This window comes from Rhynchophorus ferrugineus, unplaced genomic scaffold (assembly GCF_030347505.1).
Source record: "Rhynchophorus ferrugineus isolate W39M unplaced genomic scaffold, kcgeb_rfMv2 rfM8, whole genome shotgun sequence".
Lineage (NCBI taxonomy): Eukaryota > Metazoa > Arthropoda > Insecta > Coleoptera > Curculionidae > Rhynchophorus > Rhynchophorus ferrugineus.
Window position 1 is genome coordinate 13,973,415 of NW_027472587.1, and position 19,414 is coordinate 13,992,828.

A 19,414-nucleotide genomic window follows, 5' to 3' on the forward strand; every position below is an offset into this window, starting at 1 on the left:
AATCATTGTTTACATTATTTCCTCGATATTCCTAGTAAAAAATTAAATAAACAAAAAATAAGAACGTAAGACTAAGAAATAAAGAAAACAAAAATTTATTATAAAGTGAACTAACACTAAAATAAAAAATAAATGATGCTGTAAATAGTACCAAGAAAACAGTAATTCTAAAAAATTTTAACAGAAACACAAGAAAATAATAAGTTCAAGAAACAATGACGAGGAAAGCGATATAAAGAATGAGAGAATATAGAGAAACAGATGAATATGGGAGAGAAAACAATCAGACCACCCACATGGGATGCAAGAATTATATTTAGGCCTGAAAAAAATAAAGAAATACCTACTGAAGATATATATACATATTATATATATATATATATATATACACAACATTAGTGTGAGATAATGTGTCTTAATAGTGAAAAAAAGTGTTAGTGGCAATACTCCTTCTTAGGGTCTTTAAACCTATTATTAATACATTCAAAACATCCCTTTAGCCGCTATCGTGCTCTTCATTCCTTCGGAACCTATCCCACAGAGTACAGTTAATCCTACATTATGTTCCCTTATTATCATTTATGATTTTCTATCGTCTATATTACCTACAATATTTTATTCAATAAAAAAGAAAGCAATATATCTGTAGCAACCGCTACGACCCTTTAGGCTATAAAGGACCATCACGACAACGTTTTCAATTTCTGTGCGAATTCATTCCACAAAATAGTAGTGAGTGTTCGGACAAACAATCGCATCGACAGTCACACATTCCGACCGACCAGACGAACATTCCTACAAACCAAAGAATCATTTGCAAAAAAAAATATTTTAACTGTTCAGTTCAACAATAAGTAGTGCTAAAAATTATTAAGAGAATCGGAGGTAATCATTTTTACTTGAATTAATTAATTTTGTGTCGAGAACTTAAAGAAACAAAATTGTTACATAAACTAAAACGCGACAAAGTGATTCAAAACAACTTCGCTGAAATCAGTTCTGAATATAAACAACAGTTTCACGAGATCGTATAGGATTTTAGATGAAATTACAACATGCATTTTGATCTTAAAAAACGCAAGATAAATATAATATATAAATACGATACATCCTTGACGATAATGTCAATACTGATATAAATGAACTAAAAGTTTTGTTCTAAAAAAATTTGATTGCTGTACCTTACAATTCAGGCACTCCTTAGTGATTTACATCAAGCCCAACGTTACACTTGAGAGACCTCGAACAGACAAGGCCTTCGGTTTCATTTTTGTTTATAATGTTGTTTTTATTCGTTCGTTCTTTTGTCGTCGCTACTCATCGCGAAAACAGGTCAGTTCAGGTTCAGTTTGATGAATTATGTTCTTTGTAAAATGGGTCAAAATCTGAAGATCTCTCTTGTTTCATGTATAAATTATTATTTTTTAATTTTTGTTTAATGTCTCTTTCTTATTTTCCCTATTCTGAGGTATTTTCCTGATCACATCCCAAGATTGTTTAAGTCACCATCTGAGTTTTCTCTTATACTACTTTCTCCTTGCTTCTCATATTCCGAAATTCTGCTATTTATAAGAGTACCCATCAACCGAGTTGTATTCTATCTATAGTCTGTTCAAAGTTATTTTGTACATACATGGAATTATTATGGAATTTAAACAGAATCTTAGAGTTCTGGATGTAGGGCCACCAAATGCGGATTTCAGTACCTCAGTTTCTCACTAAAACCTATAAGATTATGGTATACTATGGAAATTTTAGTAAAAACAGCTAATGAAGGGATCATCTAGATCTAGATCGTCTAGAGATAGAGGTTTATTTTATGTTAGAAAAGATTCCCATGAAATAAAATAGTTTTTGAAGTAAAGCAGGAGTTTTTGTTGTTTTAAACCTTTAGTGTCTCTTTCTTTTTTTCCCTATTCTGAGGTATTTTCCTGATTACATCCCAGGATTGTTTAAATCACCATCTGAGTTTTCTCTTATACTACTTTCTCCTTGCTTCTCATATTCCGAAATTCTGCTATTTATAAGAGTACCCATCAACCGAGTTGTATTCTATCTATAGTCTGTTCAAAGTTATTTTGTACATACATGGAATTATTATGGAATTTAAACAGAATCTTAGAGTTCTGGATGTAGGGCCACCAAATGCGGATTTCACTACCTCAGTTTCTCACTAAAACCTATAAGATTATGGTATACTATGGAAATTTTAGTAAAAACAGCTAATGAAGGGATCATCTAGATCTAGATCGTCTAGAGATAGAGGTTTATTTTATGTTAGAAAAGATTCCCATGAAATAAAATAGTTTTTGAAGTAAAGCAGGAGTTTTTGTTGTTTTAAACCTTTAGTGTCTCTTTCTTTTTTTCCCTATTCTGAGGTATTTTCCTGATTACATCCCAGGATTGTTTAAATCACCATCTGAGTTTTCTCTTATACTACTTTCTCCTTGCTTCTCATATTCCGAAATTCTGCTATTTATAAGAGTACCCATCAACCGAGTTGTATTCTATCTATAGTCTGTTCAAAGTTATTTTGTACATACATGGAATTATTATGGAATTTAAACAGAATCTTAGAGTTCTGGATGTAGGGCCACCAAATGCGGATTTCACTACCTCAGTTTCTCACTAAAACCTATAAGATTATGGTATACTATGGAAAATTTAGTAAAAACAGCTAATGAAGGGATCATCTAGATCTAGATCGTCTAGAGATAGAGGTTTATTTTATGTTAGAAAAGATTTCCATGAAATAAAATAGTTTTTGAAGTAAAGCAGGAGTTTTTGTTGTTTTAAACCTTTAGTGTCTCTTTCTTTTTTTCCCTATTCTGAGGTATTTTCCTGATTACATCCCAGGATTGTTTAAATCACCATCTGAGTTTTCTCTTATACTACTTTCTCCTTGCTTCTCATATTCCGAAATTCTGCTATTTATAAGAGTACCCATCAACCGAGTTGTATTCTATCTATAGTCTGTTCAAAGTTATTTTGTACATACGTCATCTAAATTTGTGACGTTAAACCTCGCAATGTTGAAGCATCAACTCTTAGTCTTAGTTCAGTTATGCTTTGATATACAACAAAATTTTAACCTAAATAAAGTTATTGAACAAAAATGTTATCAAATATAATTTATTTTAACATATAACAACTACAATTAATTGTACAGCCACTATAGTTTATAGGTTAAAGTTATAACCTCTTATCACTATTGCTTTCAAGAATTTTGCGTACGTCTGACAACTGGACGACTTGTTCGTTTACATGTTCGAACTGATCAGACAGCATTGTGTCTCTTTTTAACTAGAATAAAATGAGCAGGAAAATATTGTCTGATTATGAAGCGAATTTACAAATTTCGGCAGGTAATACATAAACCATCTTGATGACGTATGTACAAAAAATCTTTCTATTTATCTTATTCAATATATTCTTTTAAAAACTCTTGGATGAGAAATTTAGTTAATTCGTTTATATTCTTAGAGAAACCAGGGTAGCATTTTATCAAATAGTTGACTATAGACAATGACAACTATAAAGTAGATGTAATAATTCTTTTATTATAATAATCTGAAATAAAATTCTTCTAGGAATTACTGTAATTTTATTCCCAAACAATTTCCATGTGTGTAACCCATTTCCTCGTTCATCATACATATTACTACTTTATCAATACATTATTCTTTGTTGTTAGCTTAAGCAACGTACAGAATTTTAATTTCTTTTCACGTATTGACAATATTTTCTTAGAATTTGCATATAATTTAAATTATAATAAAGCTGAACAAAGAAACTATAGTATCTGTTATAATATTTTCTCTTAAAATATCAGACCAATGATGTGTTACTAATATCAAATAAATTTATAGCAAATACGGTCAATATGAAGTAAAACAACCTATATTTTATTAGCTTGAATTTATCATATTAGATGTGGAACAAACTTTGTCAATTTCAACATATGAATGTTCATTTTACAGTGGCAAGTGTCAATTAATAATCTATAACTAAAGAGTTAAAAACTTTGAGCACATATTGCTTTTATATTTTATTTCATCATAATTATAATTAGTTTGAGTTAATTTTATGTGGAACTAATTTAGTCTAATTACCACGTTTAACATGTTTTATATAATTAATTATAGCTAGGTTTATGTAATTATCAATAATATATAAGTATAAACGATTTTTATAAAAAAATAGGAAGACATTCATAATGCACTTTTTAATAACCATTTTTATAAACTAATTACACTGTCAAGGAACTTTTACACGTAAGTTTCATGAACTTGAACTAAATTTTCATTAAAATTCTGCTATTAAGCTTAACTTAAGCTTCCTAAGCGTCCACTAAGAATTTTAATGTTTTACGTTTTTTATAGTAAACAAAAGACCACGTATTTATAAATATTCTTGATACATTAAAATTAATATAATTGATGAATTCTCCCATCATTTATTTAGCTCTTTGTTTTCAAAAATTGTGTCTTAACTTATAACTTACAATATTTTTATAATTTAAATAATATTATTCATATATGTAATGAACCATACGAACTTGTGTGAACATTTAGTGTGTATTATTAGTGTAAACTATAGCTATAAGTTAATAATTAATAAATAATTATAATTTTATAATTGAGGAATACATACTGATGTATTTTCTCGTACTCGTCTTGCTTGTTAATTAATCCAAGCACATAGGAAAAGTAGTAATAAATTAATTGTAATAATAATAATAATTAAGATTGTACTAAGCGTATCTAATAAAGATGTTATAAAAAATATATATGTAATGATATTTTAATGATAATATAACATCGTGTCATATAATAACAAAATAAATAATATAAACAATCGAAATAAGACTATCTGACATAAAAAAAAACATTTCAGTTTCTAACAATATTTCATTCGAAAGAACAATTACATTGTTCCCATCTCGAGGTAAGGACGTTTGATGAAGAATTATGCCGCAATTTATTTCTTCACGGTTACAGGTTTTTTTCCATTTAACTGAAGAGCCCAGTAATTTGAAGAAATAATTCTCAGGATTCTTAAAATGGGATGAACCTGAGAGATTATTCAGTATGCGGCAATTAATAGTAAGTTACACGAAGGAGATTTGTAGGGAGAATGAATTATTGATGAGAGATCACAGGCCATGATAGACATTATTGCTGTAAGAGACTTAATTACTGTTAAAGTTAATTCATATTCTACCTCTCAAATGATTTAGATCAAGTTGGAAGGTAGGGAAGAATTGTTTATGATTTCAGAATAAAACATGACCGATGTCTTTAATATTTCGGAATTCGGATTTTTCAATAATGTAATGATTTTTATGAAACTGATAATAAATGATGAAAGTCAGATTCATATTGTGACCGACGTTTTTAAGTATAAGCATACAATATTACGTAAAATATAATAAAAGCGTCAACAGGATCTACAATAACAAGAAAACAAAATTGTTCAACGTTTTCCTGCTTTTTTTTGACAAAAAAATCGCAATTTCAGATTTCTACGAAACAATTTAATCGCCCATAATCTTATAAAGAATATTTATAATTTTTTAATGTTCATAATAAGATCTGTACAAAATATATAAAAGTATATATAAAGCGCAACAGGTATACCACTCCAGGAAACATTAAAAATATTCAAGATATTATTTCTTCCACTCTAAATTATCATGAAGAAAACAGTAGTTCTAAAAAATTTTAACAGAAACACAAGAAAATAATAAGTTCAAGAAACAATGACGAGGAAAGCGGTATAAAGAATGAGAAATGGATATGGAAAAGAAAACAATCAGAGCACCCACATGGGATGCAAGAACTATATTGAGACCTGAAAAAATTAAAGAAATACCTACTGAAGATACTCCTTCTTCGGGTCTTTAAATCTATTATTAATACATTCAAAACATCCCTATAGCCGCTATCGTGCTTTTCATTCCTTCGGAATAATAGCCTATCCCACAGAGCACAATCAATCCTACATTATGTTCCCTTATTATCATTTATGATTTTCTGTCGTCTATATTACTTACAATATTTTATTCAATAAACAAGAAAGCAATATATCTGTAGCAACCGGTACGACCCTTTAGGCTATAAAAAACCATCACGACAACGTCTCGTTCTCCAAAGGCAATGGCATGTGTAGTAAGAGACTTCATTACGGATAAAGTTAATTCATACTCTACCTCTCGAATGATATAGATAAAGTTGGAAGGTAGGGAAGAATTGTTTATGATTTCAGAATAAAACATGACCGATGTCTTTAATATTTCGGAATTCGGATTTTTCAATAATTTAATGATTTTTATGAAACTGATAATAAATGATGAAAGTCAGATTCATATTATGACCGACGCTTTTAAATATAAGCATACAATATTACGTAAAATATAATAAAAGCGTCAACAGGATCTACAATAACAAGAAAACAAAATTGTTCAACGTTTTCCTGTTTTTTTTTGACAAAAAAATCGCAATTTCAGATTTCTACGAAACAATTTAATCGCCCATAATGTTATAAAGATTATTTATAATGTTTTAATGTTCATAATAAGATCTGTACAAAATATATAAAAGTATATATAAAGCGCAACAGGTATACTACACCAGGAAACATTAAAAATATTCAAGATATTATTTCTTCCATTGTAAATTATCATGATGACGATTACCATGATTATGCAACTATGACAAATTATAAGACTTTTTTATATGCATTTAATTTATATATTATTTCTATATATAATTTCGTAAATGGCGCAGCCGTTAGGGTTCCAGGCAGATCTCAACACTGTTCTCTTTTTAATTCTTTCAATTAAGCGGAAACAAATTAATTATCAAAAAAGATTGCTTGACATTGGATTGGTGATCGTTCCGCAGTTACTTAAAGTATTCCTTGATGTATTTAAGTTCGGACAAAAAGTATCGCAACTGAAGCTGTAAGGTCACAGATAAACGATAGAAGATGCTCAAAGATCCCTAACAATAAACTATTTCCAATTAGGAAACGTTCTAGCTTAAAGAAACACCCCTAGTTCTAGGATTCCTGGCATAAGCATCGCAGTTCAAGATGTAAGGCCATCAGAGTGGGACTGAAGTTGCTGTGAACTAACATGGTCTACTGGAATTTAAACAGAACCAGTTTCAGTACCTCAGGTTCTCACTAAAACCTCCTCATACCTCTCAACATAAGATTAGGGTATACTATGGAAATTTTAGTAAAAACAGCTAATGTAGGGATCATCTAGATCTAGATCGTCTAGAGATAGAGGTTTATTTTATGTTAGAAAAGATTCCCATGAAATAAAACAGTTTTTGAAGTAAAGCAGGAGTCTTATATTTCACAACTTAACAGAGAGTTTTACTGACATAAACATAAGGAAGAATTTTTTTCATAAACTATCGAGTTTCTTGAAGAATTCACATCACAAATAAAACGTCACCGCAATGACCGATACGTCATTGTCAGAATCGAAATTGAGAGTTTAAAGACATGCTCTATATTTAGAAACTGCATTCGAAATTTTCCACAAATTGATATGTCGTTGCAAAACCAGAATCAGAGCCAGAACCATCCGACCTACCGACTGCCGAAGAGGACGAAACAGAACGCCATCGACTTCTGCAAAATCGGCGGCCTGAGCCACCACATCGCGACGCTGAGGGAGATCATCATCATCCCGTTACTACACGGCAACGTCTTCGCGCATTTCAACATCAAGGCACCCAGGGGAGTCCTGTTCTACGGACCACCAGGTGGGAGACATTATTATTACTATATTGTTGAGAGAATATAACACCGGGTTTAAGGTACAGGAAAGACTTTAGTTGCGGCGGCTCTGGCCACAGAACTAAACCGAGAAGGTATCGGGAAAGTTTCGTTCTTTGAACGTAAGGGCGCTGATATCCTGGATAAATGGGTGGGTGGTTCAGAGAAGAACCTGCGAGACTTATTCGAAAAGGTATAACTACTGGTAAATAAGTAAAACATGTCGTTTCAATGACGTTCTTTATTGTAGGCGACGAAATCAAGACCCTCCATAATATTTTTTGATGAAATAGATGGTCTGGCCCCCATTAGAGACAAGCAAACGGATCATATACATACCAGCGTCGTGGCTACGTTACTGGCTCTAATGGATGGTCTAGATAACAAGCCCGGACTCATAGTAGTCGGTGCTACCAACCGTATAGAGGCGGTGGATCCAGCACTGCGCAGACCTGGACGATTCGATAAAGAGTTATACTTCCCTCTTCCGGGCACATCGGCGCGGCGAGAAATCTTAGAGGTGATTATAAACAGTAGAACAACAATCGGGTGATCACTTAAACTTGCTTCAGGTGCATACGGCCTCTTGGAAACATAAACCAAACGCGAAAGTTCTGGCAACGCTTGTGGAGTCTACGAGTGGATACAGTGGTGCTGATTTACAAGCTCTCTGCTCCGAAGCTGTTGTTATATGCATGAAAAGGACGTATCCGACCTTAAGTAAAGCGAAAATAAATCCAGAAAGCATAAAGGTAAACCGAACTAACGTGAGATTCATTGGGTCCAAGAGTTTTTCAAATCTACACATTTATAAAGATTTTTTTATATCATCTTTATTAGATACGCTTAGTACAATCTTAGTACATGGATTAATTCACAAGCAAGCCGAGTGCGAGAAATTACATCAATATGTGTTCCTCCATTATAAAATTATAATAACTAGTAATTTAGTAATATTTTTCGTGTTTCAAAGCGAAATATTCGCTAACTTCGCAAATCCATTTGATTTCCAGGTCATCGTGCAGTTCTTCGTTGGTTACGTAGCGATAAGCATTGGCAATCAACCGAAGAACCTTGTTTAAACAGATATTTCTTAGCAACGTAAAGTCAAAAAACTGACAGCAAAGCATGACAAGACAAGACTTGGCAAGCTGACAAGACAATACTAAATAATACATAATAAACAACATAACTAATACAACAACCATACATACATAACTTATCCAAATTAATAAACAGATTCTGTATATTGGTTGAGTGCCACTTTATCTTTCATTTTAGATTCAAGACTGCGATTTTCTATCTGCCAAATTAAACTTTGTACCGACTTCGTTGAAAACGGGATGCGCTATGAGAAAATTATCGTCAACGGTACAGCCATTGCTTCAAGGCCAGCTCAGGAACATCATGAAATCCATAAAAACTGTTTGGCCTCACTTTTTAAAAGAAGACCATAGGTGAGTATGTTATAGATTGATTTACAAATCCAAAAATTGAACTAATTAATTGGAAACAGTATTCTCTATGGGGTGTGTTAAACTTCTTTTTCCAGAAAACAGTTTGATAACCACTGTATAATATCAGATATAATTGGATTTTTAATCTGATAAATTTCATCTATCCAATATAAGCAAGCTCAGTTTAAATATATAAAAAAAATATTTTACTTAGATTAGACTGATACCGTAACTATAATTTATTTCATAAGGATGACTAATATCTAATGGTTACCACTCACAAAGCTAATCAATCAGACATAAAACATTTAACATTGTCCTTTCTTGTTACGTATAGTCTATTCAAAGTATTTTGTACATACGTCATATAAATTTGTGACGTCAAAATGTCGCAATGTTGCCGCATCAACTCCGAGTTTTAGTTCAGTTTCGCTTCGACGTACAACAAAATTCTAATCTAAATAAAATAATTGAATAAAAATGTTATCAAATATAATTTATTTTAACACTATAGTAGGTTCTTTGTTCTATATTTCCTTATCATTTTACCCTAGTTAAAAGGAGATAAAATGACCCCGATAGCATCAGAGTGCGTTGAAACATGTAAGTGAATCATGTGTTGCTACTAGTCAACCTTGTTTTAAAATATATACAAACTTCTTCAAAACATTACTCATAATAATTAGAGGTTACAAATCGACAAACGTTGCAAATCAACATTCTAAGTTAATGCGGCAACACTGCGACTATGTGACGCCATAAATGTTGATAACGTGAATTAACTGTTTTATTGGACAGACTATACAAAAACATTCTTCTGTTAAACTACCTTCAAAATGGAAACACGTAAAATTAATTCTAGTTGATGATATGATTATTTTTTATTACAACATTGTATCAAAAGAACAAAAGTAGTAATTTAACATTAGTTAACATGAATTATCATCTAATCATTGCGAAGATTGATTAAGAACATTCAGAGATAATCAATCTCCATTAATTATATCTATTCAATTCGACAAATACAATACCATTTTATTTAAAATGTTAAGATTTAAATCAACCTCCATTCGGTTTCTTCCTTCTGTCATCACTTAATAGGTCCCGAATCTGAATAATAAAAAAGCACCTTCCCATTCAATTTTATCGTCAAGATAGTACCCCTCAAGAATGGCATGTTCAGTCCAGTTCTCCTATTTGTTTAACTTTTTCGTAAGACAATTTATCTTTTCTTTCAAAATAACCTTCAACCTTTTGACAGTCATCTCTATCTTTGAGACAAATATATTTCCCTGGAGCATTCTTCTCGGGTCTACAAACAACCAGTAGTCATTGAGGACAGTGGCTAAACAATTAAAAACCAATTTGTTCAATTTAGACTTTTGACACGATGATAACAAAAACTGCTTCACTAAAATCACTGTAATTTTGAAACTAAACCCCAGATTGCCATAAAATTCTGACAGGTATATTTTGAAGGTTGGAATTTAGGTTAGGTTAGGAAAGGTGGCGTCATCTGTACGTTAAGCCCGGAACTTATTGGGTGATGTGTTACCTATGTGCAAAAATAAAAGTCAAATAATATAATTGATAAGTACATTAAAACAATAAATATTGTTAAAGATTACTTTTTTGATATTATTCCATTTCTATTTTCACAAATTAATAATAGCGAAATAAACAAATTAATTAAAAAAACTTCAAGGACCAAATGGACCATTAAAAGTGGTTATTCCAATATACGATGTAGCTGTACATAAAAAATACATTGTTGGATTTCATAAAAGTCTTCAGTGTTAATATCTCTTGTAATATTTACATATTTATAGATATTTGAGTGGTGAAGGAAGATACGCAGGTAAAGTAATATTAGTAGGAAATAACAAGCAAGGACTGAACGATCATTTAATACCCGCTATTTTACAACAACTAGAATATTTACCTGCATTTGTTTACGACATAACTAAAACATACAAGGTGAGATTTTAAAGCAGAACTATCATATTCTACCCAGAGGCTTTGTAGAACATTGAAAATATACAATATCATTTCCCATCAGTAATAGTTTTGTCCAAAATCGACGAATGGTGGGATGTTGTGGACGACTGCGAACAACTAAGTATTGTTTCTTCCCTTGAAAATATACATGCTGGTGTACCTGTCTTAGTTATGGCAACTTGCAAGACAGATGTCCCATGTAAGGTAAATATACTCTAACTTGCGATTTTACTGGTGATCAAAATTTAAATATTACTATGAAATTCACAGGAAATAATATAAAATTACACAAAGTCACAAACGTTCATCTGAAAATACAAGTATCTTCTATACAAGCAAGATATTCAAAACGTTTACAAGAACGTAAAAATTAATCACATAATAAGGCTCAGGCTTGTTTACAAGCGTCTAATTCGGGAGAATTCTAGTCTAGTCTAATACATGGCATGCGCACAAGTATTTTAATTTGCAACGTTGCCACTTATTGCAAATTATACATACATTTGAGGAATATAATATAAATGAAATCAGTTCTCAATCACTCAAGTTAAAATTATCTGGTATATAAAAAAATGTATTACAAATAACCTTTTATAAATATTTTTCATTTAAAAGTAATTTTAAAACAAAAAATATTCATTTATAAATATTGCAATAACCAACCAAAGTTATAGTTCTTGTAAATTATTCTTATATTTGAAGTGTATAATATGTACTTTCGAATTCACAAATTAACCTAAAACATCCCTTGAAACTTTAGTTCCAATTTAACTAAGTTCACTGTTTATTATTTTAAGTACTAATTTTAATATTATGACTAAATTATTTAAACCTTTATAAACATGTTTAATTTTAAGAGAAAAAAGAGACCAAAAAATATGTAAGGTACATAAGCATTCATTTGTCTTTAAAGTTACTCAATATCTTATCTTGCACGGCACTCGTCTCTAGTAAATAATCTAGATTCAACAAAAACGTATTGAGATTATATTTAATACCAGCGCCTTCACCAATTATAACATTCAATAAAATATTTTATAGTATTTCAAAAATTTTATAGCTAAAATAATTTTAAAAAATATGTATATTTATAGTTATCATAGTTACTATTTTAGTTATTATAAACATATTAGTAATTAATTACTTTTCAGCTTCAAAATTTCTTCTACAACAATAGCAGCATACTGATAAAAATCGAGAACCCCAAGGAATACGAACGCAAGGCCTTCTTTAAACCATTATTTTTCAATCGGAATATCGTTAGTTTATCCAGCGTTTTAGAAAATGCAAGAAAGGCGGAAGAGAAACCGTCGGTGAAACGTACACGTCCGTTTGAAAATATTTTTCCTCATTGATGGACTGTAAATATTTCAGTGCGCCCATCCAAAAGGGAGATACAGATTCTGAGGCGTAGCAGGCGTAATGGGAAATCGTTAGGGAACATTCTGGGAAAGTCGGGAAAACGAAAGAGGGAAGGTTCGGGTTATTCGGGCACCAGGAAGCGGCTGAAAACGATGGAAAGCCAGAATAATTTGGTCAAATCAAACAGTACCAGTAGTATATATGACATTCACAAAGAAATTAAGCGTATGTATTAGGCTTAAGGTTCTCAGCAATTTTATTTCATATGAAAGAATAGACAACGAATTTTTAATCAAAAACTCTGACCTTGAAGTGTGATGAACATTCAAACCAAGGCCTGACTAATTATTTTATACCTTTTTTTATAAAACTATTTATCTTTACTTTCAAAGTAAACTTCAACTTCGACAAGCTCTTCATCTTCTGAATGAGATCTCTTCTCTTAGTAGTCACTGGAAGGTAGATTGGACTATACAATGGGTGGTAATATTTCTCTGTGGTGTAATATTTTCCTCGTATTAATTTTTTATCCCTTTGGCTGTGCGTGGTTTGAACTTGGAATTTAGATGCGGTAATATGTACAAAATAATTGTAACACGATAATAACAAAAATAGCTTCGCTACTTCACTGTAATATTGAACCTAAACCTCAGACGGCCATTTAATTCTGACAAGTGTATTCTGAAGGTTGTGTAGGAATGTTCGTCAGGTCGGTCGGTCGGAATGAATGGCCGTCGATACGATTGTTGGTCACTACTATTTTTGGAAGGAATTTGCACGAGAACTAAAAACACTGCTTGGAGAAATACTTGTTTATTTCGTTATTGAATGATACATGTGGTCGACGGGAGAATTGACAGGATATTAGGTTAGGTAGAGGAAGTACCAGAAGATTGACCAGCTAGAACCAAATGGTCTTCGGCTGATGTCTCTTCAGGTTCGGGATATGTTTGTTTTGCGGGCGACAGAGACCCTGGGTTACGACTGGAACTGCCGTAGTTTGTTTACTACCGGGGTTTGTGGACGGGTAGGGATTTCATTAAGGCGTTATCGTGTGCTAAGGTTCCTATGGAGAACCTCACACTGAGCATGTTTATCAAACTTTACACAAACGGGATGCTTGACTCGGAGTATGTGCTCGTTGTGCTCCATTGAGGCAGATTGGACGGACTAGCATTTTATACAGAGTCGCTTTTTGTGGGATTGGGAGTTTGTTTTTTCTGCAGAGTAAAGGAAATAATAGGCTGTACACGCCATTTCCTTTGAAAATGGCGTACTGGATTTGGGGAGACCATTGAAATCTGCGGTCGAACTGGAGACCGAGGTGTGAGACTTTCTGGAGCCAAGGGATAGGAACTTTGTCGATTTGGAGACGACAGGCGCGAAACTCCTTCTTGCTGTGGAACAGAATAGCGTGAGTTTTGCTCGGGTTAATCTGAAGCAGCCAGAATTTGTACCACGCTATCGCTTGGTTCAATTGTGCTTGGAGTCTATTGCGGATTGCGTCGGGACAATAACCGATTGTAAAGAAAGCGGTATCATCTTCATAAAATGCTGTGTGGGAAAAGGTTGAATAGGGCTGGTGCTAATGGAGCGTCTTGCGGTACTCCTGCGGAGATTTGTTTACGAGAGGAAACTACGTCACCGTTCCTCACCTGAAAGGACCTACTATCCAAGTATGAATCTATCAGGGATATTAGGTCATTCGGTAGACCTAATTTTTTAGCTTTAAATATTAGGCCGTGGGGCCATACTTGGTTGAAAGCTTTGCATCTAAGAATATGGCTCCTATTTTTCGACGTTTTATCATTGCCTGGTGGATAGTTGCTGCGACGCGGGCAGCTTGATGAAGGAGACCGAGACATCGTCGTGATGGTCTTTTATAGCCTGGAACCGCATGATACCAATCCACCGGCGTTGCCAACCTTTGAACTTGTTGTTGGTGAAAGCGTAGTGGTCTAAAGGGTCGTGGCGGTCGCCACAGTTGGAACTATTAGGTTAGGTTAGTGAAGGTTCGGAGGTGGCGTCATCTGTACGCCAAGTCCGGGACTTGAGTTGAGTGATGTGTTAGTTATGTGCAAAAATAATAATCATATAATAGATTTCGAGTCAAACTTCAAGGTTTCTTGTTAATGCTGTTCAATTTTAATGCCGTGAAATGACTATATGATCTACGAGTTGTAATTTTGATGAGGTATGCTCACATAGAGCATATCAAGTCTTATTTATCCGAAATTTTACCTTTGCAGGTTCAATTATCCCTAAAATATAATGAATCTCGCATGGAATTGATTCCAATTTGAAAAATTAATATTAAATTGTATACATGTGCAACTGGGTGGAATTTTCTTAATTCATATTAAAGCTGTTATAAATGTTTTTAGCAAATGGTATGTATGTCCATATATCCAGTTACGACCTCTTAAAGTCATAAAGATAGCTTCAAAACAGACTTCAGAAGTTCTACTACATTGACTGAAGTATGATTTACTAGAATAGTGGCAAAAGGTTGGTAATTAAATATCATTAATGCAGGCAACCTCCTTTCCCCTCTCTATCACGGATATTTGTGTCCATACTGACCTTATCCCATTCGTTTCTCGTTTCACAAATAACGTCGTTGGGCCCAGGAAGCCAATCACAGCAGGCTCTTTGAGGTTAAAGCTGATTTTTTTCTCATCTCGTAGCCGTAGCCTTCACTCGACTGAGATTGGGCCACTGTCGTTTCTCACACGATCACTAGGTGACTTCGAGCCCGCCTGCTCATTGTGAATTTTGCCACCGTGTCCCTATTTCAGTCTACCACATACTGAATGACGGTCCACGACTCATCTAGATCAGAACTAATTACGGCTGCAAAATTTTAGAAATGCCTTAACAAGAGACAGTACAGATAGACTCCTCGGATTTCTACGAGAAGTCGATTATCTCCATAGAATCTAGCCTATGCTAAGTTTAGTGTTACTGACAAATAACCATTACCACTTCGGTATATGTGATGTCTGGATAGAACCTCTACTTCGTTATAGTTGTGTTTGTGGTCCTGTATTTGTGTTCATTTTAAAATTGTATATACACAATTTATACTTTTAACCCCTTTGTTTGTGTTTTTAATTTTATTTATTGATTAATTTATTATTTTATACACACGCTTTAGGTCTGTCCCCGCCTCTTTATATCATCACCGTACTATTGTATAGTCGCGAAATGACGACACCCGTCATAGCGACAAACAAAAAATATATCATTAATTATCATTGGAAATGTTTCTCAAACGTGCTATATTCCCGTACTTTTCGTTAAGTGTATGTTAAATTTTATAAAAATAATAACAGATTCTTTAAAGTCCAAAAAGCTAACAGGCCTGCGATAAATATGAATCAATATTAAATTCGCGATTATAGCGTGTATATTAAACGTAATAATATTTTATTAACAATACCGATACGGTGACAACAACAAATTTAGATATATTCCATTGCAGGTGAGAAATTCCAAGAGCCAAGGAAATGCGATAGTTTAAGCAGCATCACAGGAACTGAACAAAAACATTACTTTACAAATATTTTTACAAATCTCCTCGAAAGTCGAAACCTAAAGTGTTCAGCCAGCATACCACATATTAAAACATCAAACACGGCATTGTGTAAACATTTCCGCGCGGAGGACAAGACCAATGTTCCAGAAGATAGCTTCATTGTCGGTATGTATCATTCTGCTTTGTCCACCTGCCAATGAATTCTGAGTAATACGAAAAATTATCACTAATGTTTTATGAAATATTTTAAATCAAGTACTACCGTTCAAAAGACAAATACAACGTGGGGCAAAAGTCCCGCTACCATTTTGATTGCCTATAACTTTGCTCAAAGAAAAGATAAGTAACGTTGGTTTTCATAGGAAGTTTATTTGGTCTTTACATTTTTTTTTCGTTATAATTGAAAAATTATATCAGTTAAATGGTGACTGCCATTTGCTATGCAACTTTCGGCTCTTTTTTCACGACATCCTGCAACATCTGAGGCTGAATTTCTTCAATTTCGTGACGAATATTGTTTTAAGATTGATTTTAAGTTGAATCGTTTGGGGTTTATTCGCATAAACTTTTGATTTTAAAAAACCCCGTAAGAAACAGTCTGGTGCTGTTAAATTCGGATGTCTGGCTGGCCATGCTAAATGCCACTTCACGAGATTAGTTTTCGTGGAGAAATGTCATTCAATAATTGAATTGTTGAACGAGCTGTATGTTCTGTGGCCCTATGCTGAAGCCACATGTCCTCTAGTCCTTGCTCTTCCATTTCAGGCATAAGAAAATTTCGAATCATGTCTTGGTACCGTTCACCTTGGTCATTTTCAAAAAATTTGGGACCAATGATGTTTCCAGCATGAATACCATACTATACAGTTGTGTTTAGTGAATGCAATGATGATTCATGAATTAATTGAGGATTCTGTGTTCCCCAAAACCGAGTGTTCTGTTTATTGATGTGGCCACTGAAAAGAAAATGGACTTCATCGCTCATTATGAATTTAGATGAAAAATCTTCAATTTGTCTAGACAGCCTTAGGATTGCATTACTGTACTCAATTCGTTGATCAGGATCTCTCGGTAGCAATTTCTGGACTAATTTAATTCATACTAATAAAATCAGTTTTCAAAATTCGCCTTAAACTGCGTACAGAAATGTGTAACTGGGAACCACATCTCCGAATTGATGATTCTAGAGACACGACAATACTATCGTGCATCAGAGCCACATATTCAACGTTACGTTGTCTTTCAGAACGAGACCTGTCTGCTGTCGTATTCTACTGCCTAAAATTCGCATGTAAACGATAAATTGTGGTTTTGTGAGGTACTTGATAAATATTATCACTATTTCTGCTTGTTCTTATGGCATATATTTATATAATAGAAGCTGGACGTCTGCACAACACAATGGTTAAAGCAACTGAGCTAAACGTCACATAACTAAGATGACGCGCAATCAAAATGGTAGCGGAAGTTTTGCCCCACCTGTTATATATGAATAAATATAATATTTAGCTGTGGATTTATATGCACATTTTAATAAGTGTTGTAATTGTGTTTACCGAGTAATTAAACATTTGGAAATAATAAATCATATTTGACTATACATTGCAAAAAACAGAGTGAAAAACACTTTATTTATATAAAGACATCACATTTACACATTTACAAAAAGACATTGCATAACTTAATATTATCTACTATGATTTAGAAAAAATCGAGAAACCATTTGGTACCACACATCTATCTCAAAGCAAAATCTTCATCTTATAGACCATCGTACTTTTCATCTAAAAGAATTCACCAGTCAATACATCATTATTTTTACAAAACCTATACTCTTGTATAAAATATATTCTTTTTTCCTTGATGGCTTCACTTCAAAGTAGTAGTTATTAGATTATCAGGTTGTCATTGATGCTTACTGTAATATGTTTAGTCTATTAGATTCAGGTCAACTCTTATTAGTAAATTTGATCTCAAAGTATCGTCCTTCACTATTCATGCATCTTACACAATACTATCTAATTTCTTCTCTTTTGCTTAACAAATTCTAGCAACACTACACCTATAAGTTAAAAGTAAAATGAAATTGTTACTAACTAACATGTATTTACTTTAATCATCGTAAATGTCTAATTTTTATTTATTTTTACCCTTGATGGACAAACCCCATTAATCAATTGACTACTAAACTGATTATCCAGCTTTTGGTTAACACATTGTATATAGCCTAAAAGGAATGGGTGGTTAATTTCAACAAAATCTGTATAAAAGTTATAATTCCGGTGTGAAATTTTATCTAGAATATATAGAATGACGATGGCTATATCTGCCATGAATTTCTAAAGAATATTATGACTAATAAAACCTAATCAAATATTACGCCTATTTTCGCCTTATGCAGCTAAACTTTTTCTATTTTAACGCTTACAGATAATCAGATGCAACAAATTTATCATTTGTGGATACACACGTCAGTGGTAACCTCAGAAAATATGACGGTGGCTCAACTAGAGCTGTTGTATGACGTCATATCAGCATGTATCAACATCCACTGGAACTCATTTGAACTATTAACAAAAGTATGTATAGATTATCATTATTTTCAATTATTTACTAAAGAAAACCATACAGTATTCAATTTTTTTTAAATAAATTAATCTTAGCAACTAAACCGTTTATAACTGTCTCTTTGTTTTTAGAATTTGGAGATTATTTTGCACAATATTGAAAAATCGTACGATATGGATAAGGTCGAATGAATTGTCCTAAATTCAGTTAAAAGCAATAAATGTATAACATAAATTAAGCATTTTAATTAACAGTTTTTAACGATCTGTCGACGGTATTGATAGGCCACATCGAACCTACTTGTAACATCATATATTTAAGTTAATAACTAAAACTAACATCGTAATCTCCAAAATAAGGCTAATAGGTGAAAAACGACCAAGAATATCCATAAAACTCTATCAAATATATCACATATTAACTGAAAATTGGTATAAATTCATTTATCAACACACTAGTGTTCGGGGTAACAACACAAATATCCCACATTTCAAAAAACTTTCATGATAATCAGTAAATAGAAAGTGGAGTAGGCAATAGGTCGCCAGATCAGATTCAGCTCCCACTGACTGATGAAATACATACATTAATAGCACGGATAAAAGTATTCTGAAGTTCAAGGAGATTACATAGAATAATGAAACATATTCGACTTTTCATAGCAATAAAATCTAGTTTCTACGCTCATTTATAACAC

At 32.7% G+C, this 19,414-nt stretch overlaps 1 protein-coding gene across 3 annotated transcripts; it reads left to right on the forward strand.

The window, feature by feature from the left end:
- Positions 1–7,489: 7,489 nt before the first annotated feature.
- On the forward strand, positions 7,490–18,979 carry LOC143200857 (ATPase family AAA domain-containing protein 2). 3 transcript variants are annotated; one of them, XM_076411597.1, is made up of 13 exons: positions 7,490–7,781; positions 7,836–7,987; positions 8,045–8,314; positions 8,367–8,546; positions 9,076–9,251; positions 11,081–11,109; positions 11,185–11,228; positions 11,277–11,453; positions 12,401–12,569; positions 12,624–12,836; positions 16,096–16,314; positions 18,580–18,728; positions 18,849–18,979. In XM_076411597.1, exons 1-13 carry the CDS (start codon positions 7,565–7,567, stop codon positions 18,906–18,908), a joined length of 2,055 nt encoding a protein of 684 aa, XP_076267712.1. In that variant the 5' UTR covers positions 7,490–7,564; the 3' UTR covers positions 18,909–18,979. The 3 variants fall into 3 exon arrangements, with proteins under 3 accessions (XP_076267712.1, XP_076267710.1, XP_076267711.1); XM_076411595.1 differs by having other exon boundaries at positions 11,081–11,228; XM_076411596.1 differs by having other exon boundaries at positions 7,842–7,987; positions 11,081–11,228.
- Positions 18,980–19,414: the final 435 nt, after the last annotated feature.